Source organism: Ochotona princeps, chromosome 7 (genome assembly GCF_030435755.1).
Source record: "Ochotona princeps isolate mOchPri1 chromosome 7, mOchPri1.hap1, whole genome shotgun sequence".
NCBI classification, from domain to species: domain Eukaryota; kingdom Metazoa; phylum Chordata; class Mammalia; order Lagomorpha; family Ochotonidae; genus Ochotona; species Ochotona princeps.
The window spans coordinates 31,296,970-31,317,913 of record NC_080838.1 but is presented as its reverse complement, the minus strand read 5'-3'; the positions used below and the strand labels follow the sequence as shown (position 1 = coordinate 31,317,913).

The 20,944-nt window shown below is 42.2% G+C and overlaps 1 protein-coding gene across 1 annotated transcript in view; it reads right to left on the bottom strand.

Moving 5' to 3' along the window:
- Nucleotides 1-2,972: 2,972 nt before the first annotated feature.
- ANXA5 (annexin A5) overlaps nt 2,973-20,944 on the bottom strand; it is a 32,618-nt gene continuing 14,646 nt past the window's right edge. The window contains exons 4-13 of the mRNA XM_058666902.1: nt 19,745-19,839; nt 18,146-18,259; nt 15,907-15,997; nt 12,013-12,092; nt 11,525-11,581; nt 7,588-7,681; nt 6,671-6,766; nt 4,928-4,986; nt 4,648-4,770; nt 2,973-3,435 (exon numbers count right to left, since the gene is read on the bottom strand). Coding sequence (XP_058522885.1) covers nt 3,373-3,435; nt 4,648-4,770; nt 4,928-4,986; nt 6,671-6,766; nt 7,588-7,681; nt 11,525-11,581; nt 12,013-12,092; nt 15,907-15,997; nt 18,146-18,259; nt 19,745-19,839 — 872 coding nt within the window. The 3' untranslated portion in view covers nt 2,973-3,372. The remainder of the gene's footprint in view (nt 3,436-4,647; nt 4,771-4,927; nt 4,987-6,670; nt 6,767-7,587; nt 7,682-11,524; nt 11,582-12,012; nt 12,093-15,906; nt 15,998-18,145; nt 18,260-19,744; nt 19,840-20,944) is intronic.

The window sequence follows — 20,944 nt, the reverse complement described above, 5'->3', positions numbered from 1 at the left end:
GACCCTATACCCACATGGGAGACCTGGTGGAAGTTCCTGGTTCCTGGCTTCGGATTGGAGCAGCACCAGTTATTGTGGTTACTTAGGGAGTGAATCATCGGACAGAAGATCTTTCTCTCTGTCTCTCCTCCTCTCTGTATATCTGACTTTCCAGTAAAACCAAATAACTCTTTAAAAATAAATAAATTAATAAATAAAATTTTTAAAACATAAAATGAAAATAAAATTCTAGTTAAAGATAATTGGTATTTTGCTTCATAGCATCTGGATGTTAGATACTGCAAGTGTTTTAATATGTGTGTGACTTCATCTTTTTTCCATGATAAATCATTGAGCATCATGAGATGGGAGTCACACACAGCTCAGTTCTTTGAGAAGCTGTGTAGAACAGGATCCCAGCACCAATTCTATCTTCTCCACCAATTTGAAAGAATTTTTTTTATCTTAACCCATGTTTCCATGTATTAAAATTGCTTTGGCATTTGTACTCTGTTAATCTGTCTTGTATAGTACCATACAAGAACCACATTTCTGAGTATAGTCTTAAATCCTACCTTAATATCTGTTACATCTAACCCCTAGCTCCCTGATTTTTTAAACAAATTGCCTTAGTATTTTACCTATTTTCTCTAGTTGCTTCATTAGGAGCACATTACCAGTTCAGATGAATTTAATGGCAGTCACATTTTTGTGATGGTGAGACTTTATCCAGTACCATAGCATGCCTTTCCTTAGCTCAAGTATCTTTCCCCCTTAGGACACACACTGGGAGGACCTTAAGCACACCTCCAAGTATGGTTTCTTCGGCCTACTCACATGGACAATGCTGTCCCTGTTGGAACTTGAGTGTAAAGCACTTTGATAGAGCATACTAAATGGTCAGCCCCTTGGAAATAAATCTAAGCCTATATATGTGCTAAAGAAAAATACACTTCCAAGGCTATGGATTATTTTCTTTCTCATAGGGTGCAGCTGATATGAATGTCCCACCCTCATTTTTCTACTGAATTTCTTCTTTGGAATACAGGTAATGTATGGCATTTTAAACATGAAAACAATTCCATGGTTATACACATTGATAGTTGTACCGTTGCCACATCTGTTGATTCCATTTCCTTTAGTTGCCTGACCAATAATTTGTAACTCTATAATTTATCATGGATAAAGCTCTTTTGATCAATAAGTGATGCTACTTACAATTATTCACAATGGCAGACACAAACGGCTTTGCTTTGGGCATTCTAGAATTTATAATCTTCTTACCTATAGCTGTCTACTTTCATCAATGCCCTCACTTCCTTTCTAGCATAACTTCATATGAAAACAGGCTAAGAGAAACATATGCCCTTAATCCCTATGTCCACAAACTAGTTAAGAAACTACATGTAAGAGTCACATTACGGCATATACAGGTTAGACAGTCTCTGCACCCTATGTGGGCATCAGTTAGAGTCCCAGCTGCTCCACTTCTGATTCAGCTGCCTGCTGCTGCACCTGGGAGAGCAATGCTTGGGCCCCGCACCCACATGGGAGACCTGGAGGAAGCTCTTGGCTCCTGGTTTTCGCCTGGCCCAGCCTGGCCTGCCCCCAGCCATTGCAGCTGTTTGGGGAGTGAACCAGTAGATGGAGTGTCTCTCCCTCTATCTCTCCCTTTCTGTCACCCTACCTTTCAAAGAAATAAAATAAGGTTTTTTTTTTTTAAAAGAAACTAGATGGACCACCGTAGACCTTGCTATTTTCACTAGAGGCTTAACTGACCTTTGCTTAAGATATGCAAAGGACTTCCTCATCTGTACTATGTGGTGATAGTACGCTATTGTTTATACATATTATAGTTTAGTTAGCCAGTCTTCTACTGATGAATACTTGGATTACTTCCAACCTTTTGCTAAACCAGTGTTGTAATATTAACCTTATGCATACCTCATTTTATAAGTACGTAGGTGATGGGTACTCCCAGAGTACCAAGCTGGGTAGGAAGACACATCCATTTAAGGTTTTGATAAATATTACTGAGCTACCCTCCGGAGTATCATATCCCTGTTCACTCCTACTAGCCATCTTTGGGAGTTCCTAGTTCACTGTGGTTGGCCAAGAGAGGAATGCTGCCTGATTTGTGGATTTTTCATAATCTAATTAGTGAAGAAAGAAATATCAGGGCGGTTTGAATTAGTTCTCCTTATTAAGAATGAAGCTAATCATCTTTCCATTTTTAAAGATTGCTTGTGCAAATATTAGTGCTCTTCCATTGCTCTTTTTCTCAATTCAAAAGGAAATTAAAATCCTCTTGTCTAGTTCCAAAAACTCTTACTGGGATTCAATTTCATATGCACACACACAATTCCTACAGTCCCCCTGAATTCTCCAATGAATATCAAAGGTGTAAAAAGGACTTTAACACTGCTTTAAAGTTTTGAAGGGAGAATAGTCCATTTAATAAAAATGCTATTCCTATGATTGCCAAAATTTGCTTTTAAAAAAATGTTACCTAAACAGGTGTAAGCACATATAGAAAAACAACACTAAAGAGGCAGCTGGAAAGCACAAACCTGAAGGCTAATACTGAAACAGATGAGGAAACTGCTCCTTTCTAAAATGGATTGCTCATCTTTTTATCTCAAAAAAGGTGGGAGTTGGTAAGTGCGAAAAACAAATTTAGAAAGAGCAAAGAGACAGGTAGTATTTTGAATTTTTAGATTAAGCTTTAAAATAAGCTTTTGTACTAAGCAAGTAACAGCACAAGTATTGTGTTCACTGATACCTAAATATATATTCTGCAGATAAATCAGAGACTCTGCTGCCTCACCCTTATTGCATGGTAGGAAGGAAATTCATAGTTTGTGCTGTTGCATTTCCAATTATTCAAACAGACCAACTGTAAATTAAGATCTCACCTAATCAGCTGACTAGCTTGAAGAAGGATATTATTAAACAGATACTTAAACATTATAAATACACATTAGCATATAATATAAGGGGAATGAAATGTTTATTTTCCATTCATCCTTCGAGTACAATCAGTACCAGGCTTACTTTGATCAATAACACTTCCAGGAGTTCACAATTTCAAGGCTAAGTTTCTGATTATGGTGATAAGGTTATTCATGTAATATAAATGAAGCTTTTTTATTTTAAAAAAAAAGGGCTAAAAGCAGTCTGCCTTCTTAAAGGAAGATATAAATGATGCAGACATTAGGCTGAGGAACATAAGTATGCTAATCAAAGAGGCAGATCGGAAGGCAGCATGGCTCTCGAGCTGTGGTCCTTAGCACTCTGGTTAGCATAAGGCAGTAGTCCAGGACTAGCATCTATGTGTGGCTGCATGTGCAGAAGGCAGGCGGTGGTGGTGTGGCAAGCATGGGGGGGCAACCATCAGTCATCTTCTCCGCCACAGAGCAGCAGGAGAGCTTTCTTGTAGTCCCCAGATGTGTCACCCTGAAACCAAATGTACTCCGTTAGCTTCCATGACTCATCCAAGCCACAGGCATCAAAGATCCAAGAACTATCTGGCAACAAACTTTATCCCTGTGACTTTTTCCCCAAGTGAGTAATCTTCTATGTGACTTTCACATCAAGAATGTTCCACAGAGCTTCCAACCAATGTAACTTGGGTTTAACTCCAGTTTTCGCCCTTCAGGGCACACTTTCTCAAAGAAAGAAAAGTACATACACTCTGCCTTCTAGTAACATGGAGGTCAGGAGAAGTGTAACCACTGCACTAAAGCCAAGCTTGTTAAACAGACTCAACGTCTCTATCATGTGGTGTGTCTCTGGCTAAGGGATGGCAATAATGAGGGCGTTTACTGCTATGGTTTTGTCTCAAAGACCAAACGCTGAAGCACACTTTGTGTCTGCCTTTCTCACACATAGACATGCAGAATCTATTAGCATTTCCAATCTGCCTTCATGGCTCCGCTTCATGGCTCCACTCTGTTGCCCTTCAGCCTAGTTACATTGCACATAACAAACATACTTCAAGAATTTTGAGGGAAATGGAATTAAAACACAAGTTGATTTTGGTGGAAATCCATTCACAGCTTCTTCATCATGCATATTTTCTGAAGTCCCCTTACACGATGAACAAATGACTTTGACTCAACTACATTCCTGCACTGTACGTAACCCATACAAGTCTCTACCAACACAGAGTCCAAAGATCTTAAGTCAAATTTAATTATAGGACCCAGAGCACATTGCTTCAAAAGGACAAACATGACAGTAATCCTGAGGCAGTTACTGATCCCAGTGATGGCCTGGTTGGCTCTCTTCTGAACTCTGAGCCGAGGCTGGAGCAAGGTGATAACAGACAAAATAAACACTGACATGAAAGAAAAGAAGTAATAAAGACAGCTGGAGCTGATACAAGACAGAAAGAACACATTCATGTCATGGCAAGGGGTGGCATTTGTTGAGTCACCTGTCACCACTATTGAATAATGCTTCTAAATTCACCAACAGCCTCAGACACACCAATCCCCAAGCTTTCACTCGGAAGCCATTATCTCTACTTCAGGAAACATTGCACCAAACATTAATCCTATCACTAACACTCTCAACTTTACACAAGAATTGAATTCTCCCATCCATGCCTTGTACACTTAGTCTTTTTCACATTTCTAGCCATAATTTAAAGAAGCATTCTACTACCTTGATCATGTCATAAAGAGAGGTGCCAAAATTCTTCCTGAACTCTTTCCTGATGTTATATAGGTCAATCTCACTCCTCGACACCATGACCCTGATGAGAGTATGATCATCGGTCCCAGCTCCCTAGGGAAATGGTAAGAGAGAAACACATTATTTAATAACTTCAGATACAGCTTACATGTTCTAAGAAAGAGAAAAACTCCAGACATCTATTATCTAAAACACAATCAAAGCTGCAGGAAGACAATCATCAGAGAGAAGATTAGAGGGATCCACTGACCTTCATAGCATAGTAGAGGGTTTCCGCAAGGTAGGCGGGTATGCTTCGGATAGACTTCACTAAGAAAGGAAGGCACTGGTCAGATACTATTTTAGCATGAGAATAATCAAGTAACCAAAACTCAGATGCTGCCTGCTTCTCACAACTCTTCAGAAAAACTCACTGAAAAAATGTGCATTATAAAATATTACGCATAGATTGATTCCAATTTTTCCAAGACTTCCAAGCCCATATTACAAGACTACTACTCTATCTGATGTTTGAGATAATTGGGACTAGCTTCCTATACTCTCCTCCTAGTTTTCCAAATTCACAATTTACACAAGGAAGGTGAAACAGACATTTCCATACACTTAGATCAAGTGCAATCAGAAGAGTCAGTCTCTGAACATCTACTTGTGCAATTTAAGTTGAGGCTTCTCAGACTTCAGTTTGCTGGGCCTTCAGAAAGCCTATCATTTGAAGGCCCTTAATATACAAAGATAACAACCCTGGAACTGTAGAGGTTTTTTTTTTTTTTTAATTCTCCCTTTCCCAATGCTGAAGAAACACAGCTGCCAGCAAGTATAATTTTCATTCATTTATTCTAATTATGCAGGGAACTGTGTAAAAGTTGTCCAGTCAAAGCTCAAATTCACTCTCAAGAGGCCAGCACAGTGGGTTAGCAGGCTAATCTTCAGCCTGCAAGTGGCAGCATCCCATGATTCATGTCCTGGCTGCTCCACTTCTAATCCAGCTGCAACTGGGAAAGCAGCAGCAGATGGTTCAAGGTCTTGAGCCCCTGCATCTACAATGTGCAAAATCAGGAAGAAGCTCCTGGAGGCCAGCTTCAGATCACCTCAGCTCTCACCACTGCAGCCATCTGGGACTGAATCAGTGGATGGAAGACCTCTCTCTCTGTCTCTCCTTCTCTCTGTGTAAAAACATGCCTTTCAAATAAAAATGAATAAAAATATTTTAAAAATTAAAATCTATTTTTTAAAAATTGGTGTTTATTTGAAAGGCATCACAACTTCTGTTACACTGAAGGTACTCCTTTCCTAAACCAGATAATAATTTCCTAGTCTGCCTCAAGGCTGTGAGAATGGTATTCAAAACAATTCTAAAATGTCCTTAACATTTCCAATTCACTATGAAGCAGTAATTTTAAAATTGCTTGATTCAGTTTCAATCTATTTGAAAGACAAACAGAAAGAGACAGAGACACAGAAAAGTTTTCTAGTTACTGGCTACTCCTCAAATATCCGTAACAGTCAGCCTTGGGCCAAGCAGAAGCCATAAGAATTGAAGTCAAATTCAGTCTGCCACAGGGATGGCAGGAGCCCAAGTACTTGAGCCCAGGTACCTGCTGCCTACCACAGCATGCATTAGCAGGAAGCCGCATGAGAAGCAGAGCCAGGACTTGAAACAGACACTGAAATATGGTTTCAGCCCCCCTACCAGGAGCACAGTCAGCACAGAACCAACTACTCACCCTCCAGAAATAACCCTTTCAACAACATAGCTTCCAAATGACTTTCAACAATTCTTTCCGTGTTTCCTTGCAATTAAAGAAACTAAGCAGATGAACACATATTTCCAATATCAATATAGATTTTTAAATTGGAAATTCAGCAGTCTGCTCTACTAAAATACTATGCAAGCTCTTCTTCTCATAAAAAAAATAATAGGTGGTTATCTTCAAGTACAAAACATCTTGGTCTTACCATGATAAATACTACCATACATTGCAAAAGCACCTACCGACAGCCAAAAGCAGTTGCTCCAAATTGCCAGAAGTCTCTCGGTCAATGGTTTCCTCAACCTGAAATCCCGATATAGTCATGTATTTGTCAAACACTAGGGAGAAAAACAAAAACGATTTCTGAATCCCATATGCATGACTTTTTCCAGAAAGAAGGTATTTACTCTGCACAGGCAATGTCCCTCCCATCAAAGACAGAGATCAGAGCCTCCAAGGGCCACACCTCAAGCAACAGATGCAAGTGTTCCCAATTCACTGACTTGCCAGCCCCCCTTGCCACTTATAGCCAGTGAGGCCTGTGGGCACCTCTGCTTGAGGGCACTCTGAGGAATTTGCTTTGTTATAAAAATAAACAGAAAAAAAAAAAAACATTTCTCCAGCTATGAAAATGGTTCGTTTAGAGCCTCAGCAGCTGTCCTGTGATGACAAAGTAATAGGCATGAAAAAAGAAAACCAAAATGCTGAGTAGACTAGAAAACAGAAAAGGTCACAGTGTTTGGCACATCAATCATGGGATTCTCCTTATAGAAATGATCCGCAGAAGTGCCTGCTAGGGAGGTGTTCTGCCAATTGCCACAAAACTTGTTCCCAACAGATACCACAGGTACTGATGAAAATCCCGAAATGAACCACTACACAGTGACTTCTGATTGCCTGTGACTCTGAAGGGAACAATCTAGAAGCTTGCTCTCCCTCGTCACCCTCAGAGAGTGAAGGGTAGATGACAGACCTCTATTTTATAGAAGTTTCAATAGTAGCAAAGAAAAGTAAGAGATTTCTCCAGGAAACAGAAAAGAAACACAAAAATGATCCACTCCGTAACTGCCCATTTTTAGAGCAGGTACTTTAGCAAACTACTCATGTCACTTCCAGAACAAACCAAAGTGCCGCACCCCTGCAGTAATCTTTCACTCACCCCTCCTCAAATGAGACACGCTGCGTGTTCCAAAGATGGTGATGAACTTTTCTTCATCTGTCCCCCACTTAAGCTCTCCAGCCTGAAACAAGGTCTGCAAACATTTCCACTTCAGTTAGTAATCTGTTCTTCCCCTCATTTCCGGGCTCTTCACCATTCCTTGCTTTTTACTCCCTGAATGTTCATTGGCATAATTCATCACCTACACTTTCCATTTCAAATGCTTCCTACTCTGAAACTGACTGGGGCTACTGAGGAGCTTGCCACTGCACTTAGACACAGAATAATGGGTCAGGGCCACATAACAGCAATGGTGCAAGGTTAAAGGCTCCCAAAACTGTCTACTGTCACTTCCACTCATCTCACTGTGATGGATCCACTGACAGAGTAGGATGCAACCAGCAGTTAAGCTGTCTGCAAGTTTTGGTTGTGCACATTCTGTAGCTATTTAGGAACACATGACCAAAAGTCAACTCTATAATTTCTCTTCACAGTTTAACGAAGTCTAACTATAAAGTGTTGTCAATTTCCAAAGGGCCACAATAATTTTTTTTAGATGTTTTACTTGGAAGAAAGACCAAGATCTCCCATCTGCTGCCTCACTTACCAAAACACCTACAACAGCCAGGGCTGGGTCAGGTTCAATCCAGGTCTCTCACACAGGTGGCAGGAATACTAGTGCATGACCCATTACTTGATGCCCCTCAGAGTATACATTAACAAGCAGCAGGAATGGGGACTGGTGTCAGGACCCAAACCTAAGCATTCCCACTTGAGATACAGGTATCTCAACCAGCAGCTTAGGCTACTGTGCCAAACACCTGCCCCCACAATAATTTTTTTTCAGAACTGTAGGCAGGTCCCAGTATATAATAAATACTAGTTGAATAGAACACTGAGTGATGTAATTTTTGACAGGCAATGTATGCTTTCCATTGTTCATACAATTGCTTAAAAATGCTAGTACCATACTCCATTGTTGGTGAGAGTGTAGCCTAGTGCAGTCACTATAGAAGTCAGTATGTTGAGGGCTAAGACAATTGAAAACTTCTCATCCTCATCCTTGTGTCAGGTAAAGAGTAGCAGGTGTTCAATACACACTGACTCTCTTCTCCTTCTCTCAACACTTCAACTCTGGAGGGCCAGTGCTGTGGTCTAACATATTAATCCTCCACACTGCAGTGCCAGAATCCTACATGGGTGCCCATTCTAGTCCTGGCTGCTCCACTTCTAATTCAGCAGCCTGTTGTGGTCTGGAAGGCAACGGAGGATGGCCCAAGTCCTTGAGCCCCTACACCCACGTGGGAGACCCAAAGAAAGCTCCTAATTCCTTGCTTCAGATCAGCTCAGCCTCTGGCCAATGCAGCCATTTGAGGAATCAATCAGCAGATGGAAGATTCTCTCTATGTATCTCTCCTTCTATCTATAAGTCTGCCTTTTAAATGAAAAAAAAAAATGAATGGAACTTAAAAACCAGAAGAAGAAACAATTAAACTCTGGGGCTGGTGCTGTGACAAAGCCTGTAAAGCCGCCACTTATAGCCCCAAGGATCCCATTTGCACAATTAGAGTCCCAGCTTCTCCTCTTCACATCCAGCTCCCTGTGGATGCACCTGGGAAAGCAGTGGAAGACGGCCCAAGGTTTTGGGCCCCTGCACCCATACAGCAGGCCTGGAAGAAGCTCCTGGCTCCTAGCTTCAGACTGGCCCAGCTCTAGTCATTGTGACTAACTGGTGAGTGAGCCAGCACAAGGAAGATCTCTCTCTCTCTCTCTCTCTCTCTCTCTCTCTCTAACTCTGACTTTCAAATTAATTAATTATATGTTTTTATCAAAAAAAATTTAACTCTGCCTCCAAAGAACCAATGCAAGGACTTAGCAGGTGAAATCAGTTTTAGCACAGTAAGAATGTTAGGTCAGTTTAACATTTACAATTAAAAAAACAGCAGAGTGAACTAGCTTCAAAATGTCCAATTCCCAAGTGAATGATTCACTCGGGTTTACCAGCCCCGTGAAACAACAGGAATTCTCTCAATACCAGGTATCAACAGTGAAAAATTTAAAAGCTTACAAAAGGGCCCTCTAGCTGTATGAGCTTACTCCAAGTCAAGAACTCTTACATTCATATGAGTGCTAACAGCCCAACTGCCCTTAATACCAGATATAGAGAAGTGTTCCTTCTTAGAATGTTCCAAGGAGTGTTTTCAAAAGGTCGAATTAGCAATGAGACATTTTACCAAATCAGAAACCAGTGGCCAGTGCAGCTTGTTCTGTGCTGTCCTTGTTCACCAGAGAGGTAACAGAAGCCTGGATGCCCCACCCCCCAAGGGATATTGTAAAGCAACTACATGTACAAGGTTCTGGTTTGGGGGTTCTGGATGACTACCCCACTACATGACAAAGGACACATGCACACCATCGCCTGGGACTGTGTCAAGAATGCAGACCCCACTCAACCCCAAAGCGTCAGAATCTAAACTGTAGCAGCCTGACAAGGTCCGTAGGCAATTCCCATGTGGGTGAGAGTTGGAGATTCAGGGAGAGCTAGGAGGAGGGACGTCAATGCAAAGCAAGCTTTCAAATGCACCGCTTTCCCCTAGAGAGTCTCAGGCTACAGCCAAGCTCTCATTGCATCACTGATTGTGTTGGGCACTCTGCCCAGGGCTTGTTAATGCAGGCCTCCCTACAGTCACCCGAGACTTGGCTTCTAACGTTGTGACCGCTGAAAAGTTTCCAAAACTCCTGGGAGTAAGCGAATTGGCACTGCCTCCTCCAAACTCCACAAATAATTAGTGTTTGGAAAGCAGTAAGGTCATTCTCAGCAGGTAACAAAGCACATCCTTGGAGCACACTGGGTAAGGCTGCCCTCACCCCATTTTCCACAAGCTGGTGCAGTTAAACTAGATCTGAGCTGCTCATCTATATTTAATTAACCATGCAAGGGAGGGAGGAGCCATGAGTCAGGAGCACTGAGACTGCTGCCTAGTGAAAGCAAGGGGTTTGCAGGCACTCAGGCCGGGCTAGGAATTGAGTACGAATTCAGTAGTGGCCATGGGCTTGTTTTCCACCCCATATAAGGGAAACTTCCCCCTCTCCTCTAGATTCCATTACTAATTAATTCATCTCACAGTTGTTTACTGAGTGACTACCAGATGCCAGAGGCTGAGGCTACAACTCAGTTGCGGCACGGCATGCTTGGGAAGGCAGACAAGTAAACAGGCAGCTTCAATGGGAAGCATCAAGTGCTGGAACAAGAAGCTTGGCTGCTACACTTCTCCCTCTATGAGCACCTGCCTCACACCTTGAGGGGCAGACAAGCCTATCTTGAAAAGCACCTGAGCTGAAGACTGAGCTTTGAAGAGAAATGAGTCAGGTGAGTGGGGAGAGGAAAGTGAAAGAGAAGGAGAAAGGATGAGAAGCTGGAAACTTACATGGGTGAGGCACAGAAAATTAAAGACTTTCCTTACCACAGTTAAGAACTGGGCACTGCCTCAATGGCACCACTAGAGAGGTATAAAAATAGGAACATGACACACAGGCTAGCTTTTCTTTCTATTTTTTTTTTCTTTCTTTGAGAGACAGAGTAGCTAACACAGAGAATTCCCTTCCACTGGGTCACTCCCCAAGGATTCATAATAGCTGGGCTGAGGCAAGAAACTCAATGCAGGACTCCCATATGGGTTACAGATATTTGCAGATCCATCTTCTGCTGCCTTCATGTCTTTACAGAGCCTGCAAAGGCAGGAAGCTGGAGTCGGGAGCCAGAACCAGGAATCCAGCTCTTGTACTCCACCATGGGGCATGGGCATCATTACCAATCTCCTCACTACTTCACCAAGGACTGGCTCCCAGTTTACAAGCCACATACTACACAGACAGTTGTCTGCAAAAGTTCATTTCTAGGTCAAAATAAAGTCACTTAATGTTGGGCATCACTCACCTGGGCATCTTGTTCAATTTGCGCTGTATCAACGCCAGCATCAGGGTCTCTATTCGCCTATAAAAGATCATTTACCACATCACTAAAGTGTAGGACATTTTCACTCAAAGGGAAAGGAATCCCACCGGACACGATGCCTATAAAGCTTTTTCTCCTGGCAATAATAGGCTTTCATGAGATGATATGATCCCTACAATACTTCATAGTATCACCCAGCACTGTACCAAACCAATCTCAGCCTCCTGATTTGCAACTCGATGAAAACACAGAGGCTATGTGCTGCTCTCTATGGCAGATTGAGAAAGTGGCTAGGGAAAGTTAGAGATTCTGAAACACAAACAAGCACAAACATACACCCAGAATCATCGCAGTTGGAAGCATCAAATTACTAGACATTATTAAGAGAATTTTAATTGGCCTGACTTCACTAGATTCCGGTCAGTCCCAGTTCAAACTTTTTAATCAAACTATTAGTCTCCACCCAATACCTGAAGGAGAACCACCAACATCCTCTGGTAGAACCCTGAGGTATCCCCCACCACGTCATCTTCCAGGCTTGAGCCATATTCTGCAACAGAATTATTTCACACTTATTTACAGCTTTGCTCAACTAAAAGAATTTAGCGTGCTCCTTAGTCAAATCAGAGACATAGGGGAAGGAATATTGCATTGTAGTTACACAGATTCTCTTAGTGCTCCAATGACTACAGGCAAATGCTGCCGAGAGGCTGTTCAGTGAAGTCTTGCGAAAGCGTACAGTGTCAAGCCCACAACAGAGGTTCTCCCAACCAACCTAGTTATGAATCTGCAGACACAGGGTGGGCCCAGAAAGCCTCTTAAACGCAATCAATCCCGAGTTGGAACTTTGGTTTGCTTTCTTTCAAATGTCCCAAGTGATTCATTTCGAACGTCTCCCATCCTCAAATATTCTGAGTTTTCTTCCTTTGTGTATGTCCTTGCCTTCTCTGAATGAGCTATCCCCCTCTCTGTGCAAACGTAGTTAACCCTGCCACACAGCAGTGGCACTTTGGCACTTTCGCGTATGTCCCCTTCCACGTCTATTTCCAGCTGTCCAACCACAGGCCCTAGGAAAGGGAAGAACTGGGCTTGACAGAACTCTGTTCACTCTCACTAATTGTCACTCAGCTATTAAATGAAAGGAAATCTTACTCTAAGCTATTTAAATATTGAGTCATTCTTTGAACACAGGCCAACTTTAAAAGTCTTCTGAAACTTCTATTTTACAAACTCAAGAGAGTTATATATTTATCTCAACCAGGAAACCAAATACAAAGCCTTTCAGATATCTTTTGATTCCTTTGACACTGAGTGTTTATGCTATCAAATTCTATAAAATACCTTTCTTGTTTGTCCGCCCATCAGCCTAAGTTTGGCTATAATTACAAAACTTCTGGGTCCGGCGGCGTGGCCTAGCAGCTAAAGTCCTCGCCTTCAAAGCCCCGGGATCCCATATGGGCTCCAGTTCTAATCCCGGCAGCTCCACTTCCCATCCAGCTCCCTGCTTGTGGCCTGGGAAGGCAGTCGAGGACAGCCCAATGCATTGGGACCCTGCACCCGCGTGGGAGACCCGGAAGAGGTTCCGGGTTCCCGGCATCGGATCGGCGCGCACCGGCCCGTTGTGGCTCACTTGGGGAGTGAATCATCAGATGGAAGATCTTCCTCTCTGTCTCTCCTCCTCTCTGTATATCCGGCTTTCCAATAATAACAATAAAATCTTTAAAAAAAAAAAAAAAAACCTTCTAACTTACCTCCCCATACACAGAAATGTAATTAGCCTCAGGATTCCAACCTCCACAAATGTTTCTTCAACACTCCACCACCATTTTAGGATGTGCAATGCCTCTGAATCAAATTCCTCATCTAGTGATGTAAAACCACCTGTGACCATAATTCCACCCAGCTTTGCTTATCCATGTCACCACTGCTAAAAGATGCATGCATACCCTTCATCATAGTTAGGTTCACACTGTTCTCCCCCTAAGCTCTCCTCAGCCTTGTCTCCATGACATTGAATACAGTGGACACTAGGGATGGAAACACCTGCTTCACTTCCCCCAAAACGCATCTTTTCCCATAGGTTTATTGAGTTATGAGTCATGATTAAAAATTCTATATATTTAAGGTATACAACAAGATGTTCTGATATGCATACAACACACACACACATACCCTGGGAAATTGCCACAATCTAATTATAACACCATCACCTCAGAGATGTGTGTACACAATCAGAATACAAATAAGATGCACTTCCTTAGCAAATGTCAGTACTGTTAACACGGTCACTGTGCCATGCACTGGACGTTCAGAACACACTCAGCCTGCCTAACATACACTTTATTCCCTTTGACCAGCATTACTCTATCACCTTCTTCCTTTCCTTTCTCATCCCATTTCCTTGCTGCACCCCTGGCAACTCCCATTCTACTCTCTGCTTCTAAGGAGTCTTGCTTTTTTAGATTCCATGTGGTGTGAGATGATGCAGTGCTTGTCTTTCTGCGCCTGGCTTATCTTCCTTAGCATAATGATTTCTAGGTTCAACCATGTTATTAAAATTGGCAGACTTTCTTTCAGGGAGAACATCAGTCCATTGTGTTAGTGTGTGTGTGTGTGTGTGTGTGTGTAGTTGTCTATCTCCTACTTTCTTTAGCCATTTATGCATGGATACACAATTCATAAGCCCATCTAGTCTTGAAATTCTTAGTGCCTCATTTGTGCCACAAAGCCTTCCCTAATAACCAGAACCATGGCGTCCTTTCCCTGGGTGCTTTTGCACTAAACATTGTGGGTATTTGACTTCAGTGTAAATTTAACTATTATCGTGAATGATGTCACCCCTAAACAGCCTGCAGGTAAACTCCTGGAGGACAGGAGCTGTGCTGTGCACACCTGTGTGTCATTCATGCCAGCCAGCGGACTGTGGTCACACCGCCAGTGCTGAACAACATGGCTGGGAAGGATGGACTGCTCAACGTTATGATGTCCCCATGGCACAGCAACACAAGTCACAATGCCTTGCTCATCAGTGTTGACATCCTGAAAGTGACCTTGGAGTATTACCTCAAAAGCTCCAAGTGGACAAGGGGAAACTCTAAGATGGACTATGTCAATCAGTGGACTCTGCACCAGCCTCATCATACCTGGACTGTTGCTGATGATATGTTGGAGCTTCTAATTGATCGAGGTGACGCTCTGCTGACTCTGCCTTCAAACCTGAGAGAGCCTCCCTAAGAGGCCGTTGAACTTGAACTGGACAAGTGGGATGCTGGACTCTGTATGGTGTGAGCTTTTAATTAGGGAATCTCAACAGAACTTGAGCTGTGGTTATGCATCAAGGTGAAGGAATTCACCATGGGGGAAGGGTTTGGGGTGAAGGGGGGAGAATCCCAGTACCTATGAAATTGTGTCATGTAATACAATGTAATTAATGAATAAATGAATATTTAAAAAAAAAGCTCCAAGTAAGATACAGGCATAAATAAATAAATAAATAAATAAATAAATAAAGGAATCATGTCTGTCTTTAGTGATGTGATCTATCTGAACTTAAAAACAGAAGCAACAATGAGAGACGCTACACTTCTGAATGGCATGATTCAGCTGCTTTAAAATGCAGATGGTTCTGATTTACTGGATTACGACTGCAAAGATTAGAGCAACAGAGACCCATCTGCCTAGCCAAAGGCCCTAGGTTTGGAATCTGCTGGCTGGGATGTGCTGGCCCTTCTCGTGCAGGTATGGGAAAGTGTCTTCTACAGCAAAACTGGCAAGAACAGGTCTCTCTACCTTTACTCTTTATTTCATTTTCTTGTTTCTTTCACAGAACATTCTCAGACTGATACACAGATTTTGTTTTCAAAAGAAAGGTAAGGCACATCAAAAAGAAAAGTCAAAATGCACAGCGTTTTGTTCAAGCCTAGCCGCCAGCTGAAATAGCATATGTTTACTCAAAAGCTTTTAGCAACACTTATTTGCATAATAGCTTGGGCTTCTTTTCCTGGGTTCCCAAAATGCCTTCGAGGTAACTCCTAACTTCTACTAAGTCAGCTGAATTTATTTCAAGGAAGAAAAACCTCTTGTATACACCTTACAGTTAAGGCTGTCTGGTTGTGTAAAAGTTGGAAAGCAAATATCTTCACAGGCAGCTTCATAAAAACTATAAAAATAGTTGTAAATAAACAGGGTTTTTTCCCTCCCTTAGTGAAGAAAAAATGCTTGAATTGTAGCTCATTCATTCATTCATTCAATCGTTCAACAATCATGTACTGCCTGCCTCCCTTGTCTATGACGAATTGCATCCATGGTGAAGAAATGAAGACAGTGCTGGTGGAAATAAATGAATAATAATTCTAAATATTTACCTTCTTCATACACTTGCTTTATGGCCGTTAGTTCTGCAGGTGTTCTTGAAGCAATAATTTCTGTCAGTACTTTTTCATCTGTCCCAGCACCCTATTTATTTTCAAAAAGGGAAAATTCAATATGATTAAAAGAAAATTACTCACCCAGAATATTTGTTACTCAAATTGCATAATGTATATATGTATGTATGTATATGTATGCATATATGTATCCAACAGAACAGATTTCTCCATATGGAAGTTCTATCATTCATAAAGGTAAGAAAATTAATTATTTTAAAGATTTACTTCCTGATATTAAAGAGTTACTTATTTGGAAGGCAGAGATACAGAGAGGGAAAGAGAGACAAACAGAGAGATATCTCCTGTCTACGAGTTTATTCCGCAAATGGCTGCAGGGGCAGGGGCTGAGCTAGACCAGAGCCAGGAGCCAAGATCTCCCACATAGGTGGCAGGGGCCAAGTACTTGGACCACCTTCCATTGTTTTTCTACATACACTGGCAGAGAGCTGGATTTTGCTATGCTATAGCAAGTTCAATCACCAACTGACACCTACATCCTGTGTGAGAGTCAGGAGGGGTCCCACCTGCTCCACTTCCAACCCAGTTCCCTGCTAATGCACTTGGAAAAGCAGGGGAAAGTGATCCAAGTGGTAACGTGGGAGATCCAGATGAAGCTTCTGGCTCCTGGCTTCAGACTGGCCCAACCCCAGCTGTTTTAGCCATCTGGGGGGGGGGGGGGAACCAGCAAATGGAAGATTTTGCTCTTTCTCTCTCTCCCTAACTCTGCCTTTCAAATAAATAAATAAATCTTGGGCCTAGCACGATAGCATAGCAGCTAAAATCCTTGCCTTGAATGCACTCGGACCCCTTTTGGCACCAGTTCTAATCCAAGCAGTTCCACTTCCCATCCAGCTCCCTGCTTGTGGCCTGGGAACGCAGTCCAAGACAGCCCAAAGCCTTGGGACCCTGCACCCGCATGGGAAATCCTAACGATGCTCCACGCTCCTGGCTTCGGATTGGCTCAGCTCTGACCATTGTGGCCGCTTGCAGAGTGAACCACTGGACGAAGGATCTTCCTCTCTGTCTCTCCTCCTCTCTGTATATCTGACTTTCCAATAAAAAGAAATCAATCTTTAATAAATAAATACATTTTTAAAAAGGAAAAATTTTAATCAATTGCCTCTCCAAAAACAGCCTTAGCCTTTTTTGCCTAATGAAAATTATGTTTCCTATATGCACATGTTTTATATGAGTGTGTATATATGTGTGTGTGCACATACACAAGCAGATCTCAAAATTTTCATCAAAAAACAGGATTAAAAGACAAGCTGATTTGGGCATAAAAAAATCTGAAATTCATCATCATGCATAGTTTTTTCAGAATATGGAGCTTCTACGAACTCCTTTAAGATCTTCTGTAGGCCACAGGTTATATAAATTTATAAATTTGTAATTTGATCAATTACTTCAATGTAAAAGCAAAGCATTTTAATGAAACCAAAAAATCACTTCAAAGGACTGAAATAGTAAAACTGAAAACTTCACATACAAATATACAAAGGCGCACTGATACTTAAAAAAATCTCATCCCCAGTTGTAGCGAGTGAACCAGCAGATAAGATTTCTGGGCATCTCTCTCCCTTTCTCTCTGTCTTTCAAAAAAATTAAATGCTTTAAAAACAAACTTTTAAAACCTGCTCAAATTGCCTATCACATGCGCCTAAACAAATATTTTCAATACAATCATATTTACAAAATATTCCAAATACCATTCAAGAGAATACACACTTACTTTTGATTACAGTTCAAATGATAACAGGCCAATTCTAATTTTTACTTTTACTTGTTATCATTAATATTATTCATGATAATTTGCTAAAACTCCATTTCTTATCTATTTAATTATTTTATTTAATCAGGCAGCTTTCTATTTCAACCTCGAAAATATCTCCTCTGTGACACTTTTCAATACTTCTCAAAATTAGAAGGCAGACATGAACACAAAACATAAGAAGCTATTAAAAATAAAATTTTAAGTAACCAGGATCACTGAGGTCAAGCAAGCATGCAAAAAGATCAATTGCACACTTATCATTTTCTCCTGCTTTACTTTTATTCCCTGCCGCCTTCTCATCTTCTAAGCACCCCTGAATAAAACAAGTGAAAGGAAATGTTCACACACAACTGGTGAGATTGATAACTACCCAGTGGGAGCAGCCTTGCTCAGCCCCTTTACCTTGAGAGCGTGCTTCAGCTCGTAGGCGTCGTAAAGCCGAGAAGGCTTCATCAGTGCCACAATCAACTTCTCGAATTTTCCAGTCAGTTCTGATTTCAGGTCATCCAGAAGATCCTACTCCACAGAAAACACAAACTTGTTCACCAGCCAGAAAGTGTAAGAGGAGCTTCTTACATACAAAAGGCAGGTTCTCCTAAACGCTACATTGCACTCTCCAAGTAGAAAGCCCACAGTTAAAAGACCCCGAAGCCCTGAATCATGTAGTTTTGTTTACCTTTTTAAATGTTTAATACACATATAAAAATGGTATGCCATGTGATGTGTTGATACACATATAAAACTATATGATGTTCAACCAGGGTAAATATCTCCTCAAAGTTCATATTTTTATGATTTACTTTTGCTAAATTTCATGTAAAAGCAAAGTTACTCATTCATGAGGGTGCTTCTTTTTAAAAGATGATTTTCTTCAGTTCAAGAGTCAAAAAAAAAAAAAAAAAAGCCCTGAAAAAGTGGGTTTAAAATAGTTTATTTAAAAAATGTTCTCCTGAGCCAGCACCATGACAAATGAGGCTGAGCCTCTCCTTCAGCACTGGTTCCCTCCAGCTCCCTGTTGTGGCCTGGGAAAGGAGCAGAGCGTGGCTCAAGCCCTTGGGTCCCTGCACACATGTGGCGAGACCTGGAAGAAGCTCCTGGCTCCTGCCTTCCGACTGGCCCAGCTCAGGCTATTGTGGCCATCTGGGTAGTTAACAGCAGATGGTCTCTCCTTCTATCCATAACTCTGCATTTCCAATAAAAATAAATAAATGTTTTTTTTATTTTTAAAATATTCTGAGAAATGTGCATCCATGTATCTTAAAGTCCAAAAAGCCTTCATAAATGCATTTTTACGAAGCATAAGATGTAATCTGTCATTCCTAAACATGAAAATTCTTTTATCACTCAATAGCTACTCATTGGCTCTAACCTAACAGACATGGTTATTGTTATGCTCCTGAGTACTGAGAGACATCCGTTACCAAGGGGACGTTATGGATTATGAAATGAAAAGCAGTATTTCCTATCAGCTCAGTTCCCATCAGGCTACTAGAAATGGTGCTTGGCACACCTGCCCTTTTTTTTTTCCGTCTGCATTTGCTTCTTAATCAAATGACAGGTACAAATTTTCAGTTTAACAAGACTACATTTGGAGTTTTTCATGCAGATACTAGTTTTTTACTTTGAATTATTAATCCAATAAGGGCATCTAAGTCAATCCACTAAAAACTCGTCAAAATCCCTACAATAAAACCAGGGCTTGTGACTGCCACAACAGAGCAGACTGCAACACAGACGGAGGCAGAGACAGTGCCAAAGAGAAACAACCTCACTGGTAGGCGGAGGGAGAGGGCAGGGCCCGGGAGGCCACGCGGTGGGTGCAGCGAGAAACAAGCAAAGACAAGTATACTGGAGGCTGAGGGGGTGAGCACAGGACAGACAAGCAGCGACATCAGGATCACACAATAAATCCCATTCACCCCAGACTGCTAAGTGATTCTCAGAGAATTGGGAAAATGCAATTGCTTGTACGTTTGCCCTCCGCTTCCAGGAGAGTCTTACCCTGCCAAAAAGAGTCTTAAAAGCATCAGCGATCTCCTGGCGCTGCGCATTGCTGCGGGCCGTCAGCAGGGTCAGGATGCTCTCCTCATCGGTGCCTGAAATTCACAGTGCGCAGTGAGCCCCCAACTCCACGCACCCATACTCACACCCCTACCCGTTCTCCGTGAACAGCTCAGATACACTTCAAGTGTCTTACTGAGTACCGTATGGAGCATAGGCGCTGTGCAATACATCAGAAATGCTGTGCTTGCAATGGGCATTGTGCAGTATGGTGGAAAAAAATATTCCTGGACTTAGCAACCTGAACTGCACCTGGCGTTTGTCACGCACCAAATAGCTACTCAAATAAACAGCAATTCACAAGGCACAATGTGCTGGGTTTTCAAGAGGACTGAGAGCAGAGCAAGAGATTCTGGCTTTGGATTACAATGTAAGCCAGGAAATCTCAAAACACACAAGTGGCTGTGAGCTGAGCCTCAGGAAAAGTCCAGGTCTTCCACAGGGTTCCAGGAGGGTCTCATGGCTGACAGGAAGAAAGGGCTTCCAAAAAACCTTGTAGGAGAAAGCAACACTCCACAGTCTCGGCAGATCCCAAGGCTGAGCGAGGCCAGGTGAGGCAGGCAGCCAGGGCCTTCGGAAGGAGCTCAACATGGCAAACATCCAAGGCAGATCTGCAGAGTTCACAGAGCCACACAGTTCACAGATGTGGTCCTCTTACTGCAAACCATTTCTGCAACCCAGGCACAGGTTGATCTTTCATTGTGAAGATGCCTCCCACGGGTCATTTGCGAGTAGCAGATAATCCACCCCGGTTGCATCAGAGCACGGGTGTCAAGCAGGTAAGAGAGCTGGGGGCTGAGGATACTGAGCAAGGCCCCCAGGAAGCCTACAAGCACATGGCCAACAGTAAAGGAGAGATTCAGGGACATGGGGGAGCCCTGTAGATGAGAGGCCAGAAGAGACACCAGTGGTACGCAAGATACTGATGGAGGGAGAACTGGTACCCAACAGCGCAGAGGCAACACTGCAGCTCACACACTCCCTTGGCTGCCACATGTGCAAGGGTGACAAGCTCAACAGCACAGAGGCCGAATTCTACTTCCTGTCTTGTTCTAGAAACTGAATATGAGGGATGGCCGCAGTATTTTTTTTTCACTTTCATGTTTGTTTTCTCCCATAACTTTCAGATCCAAATATGCC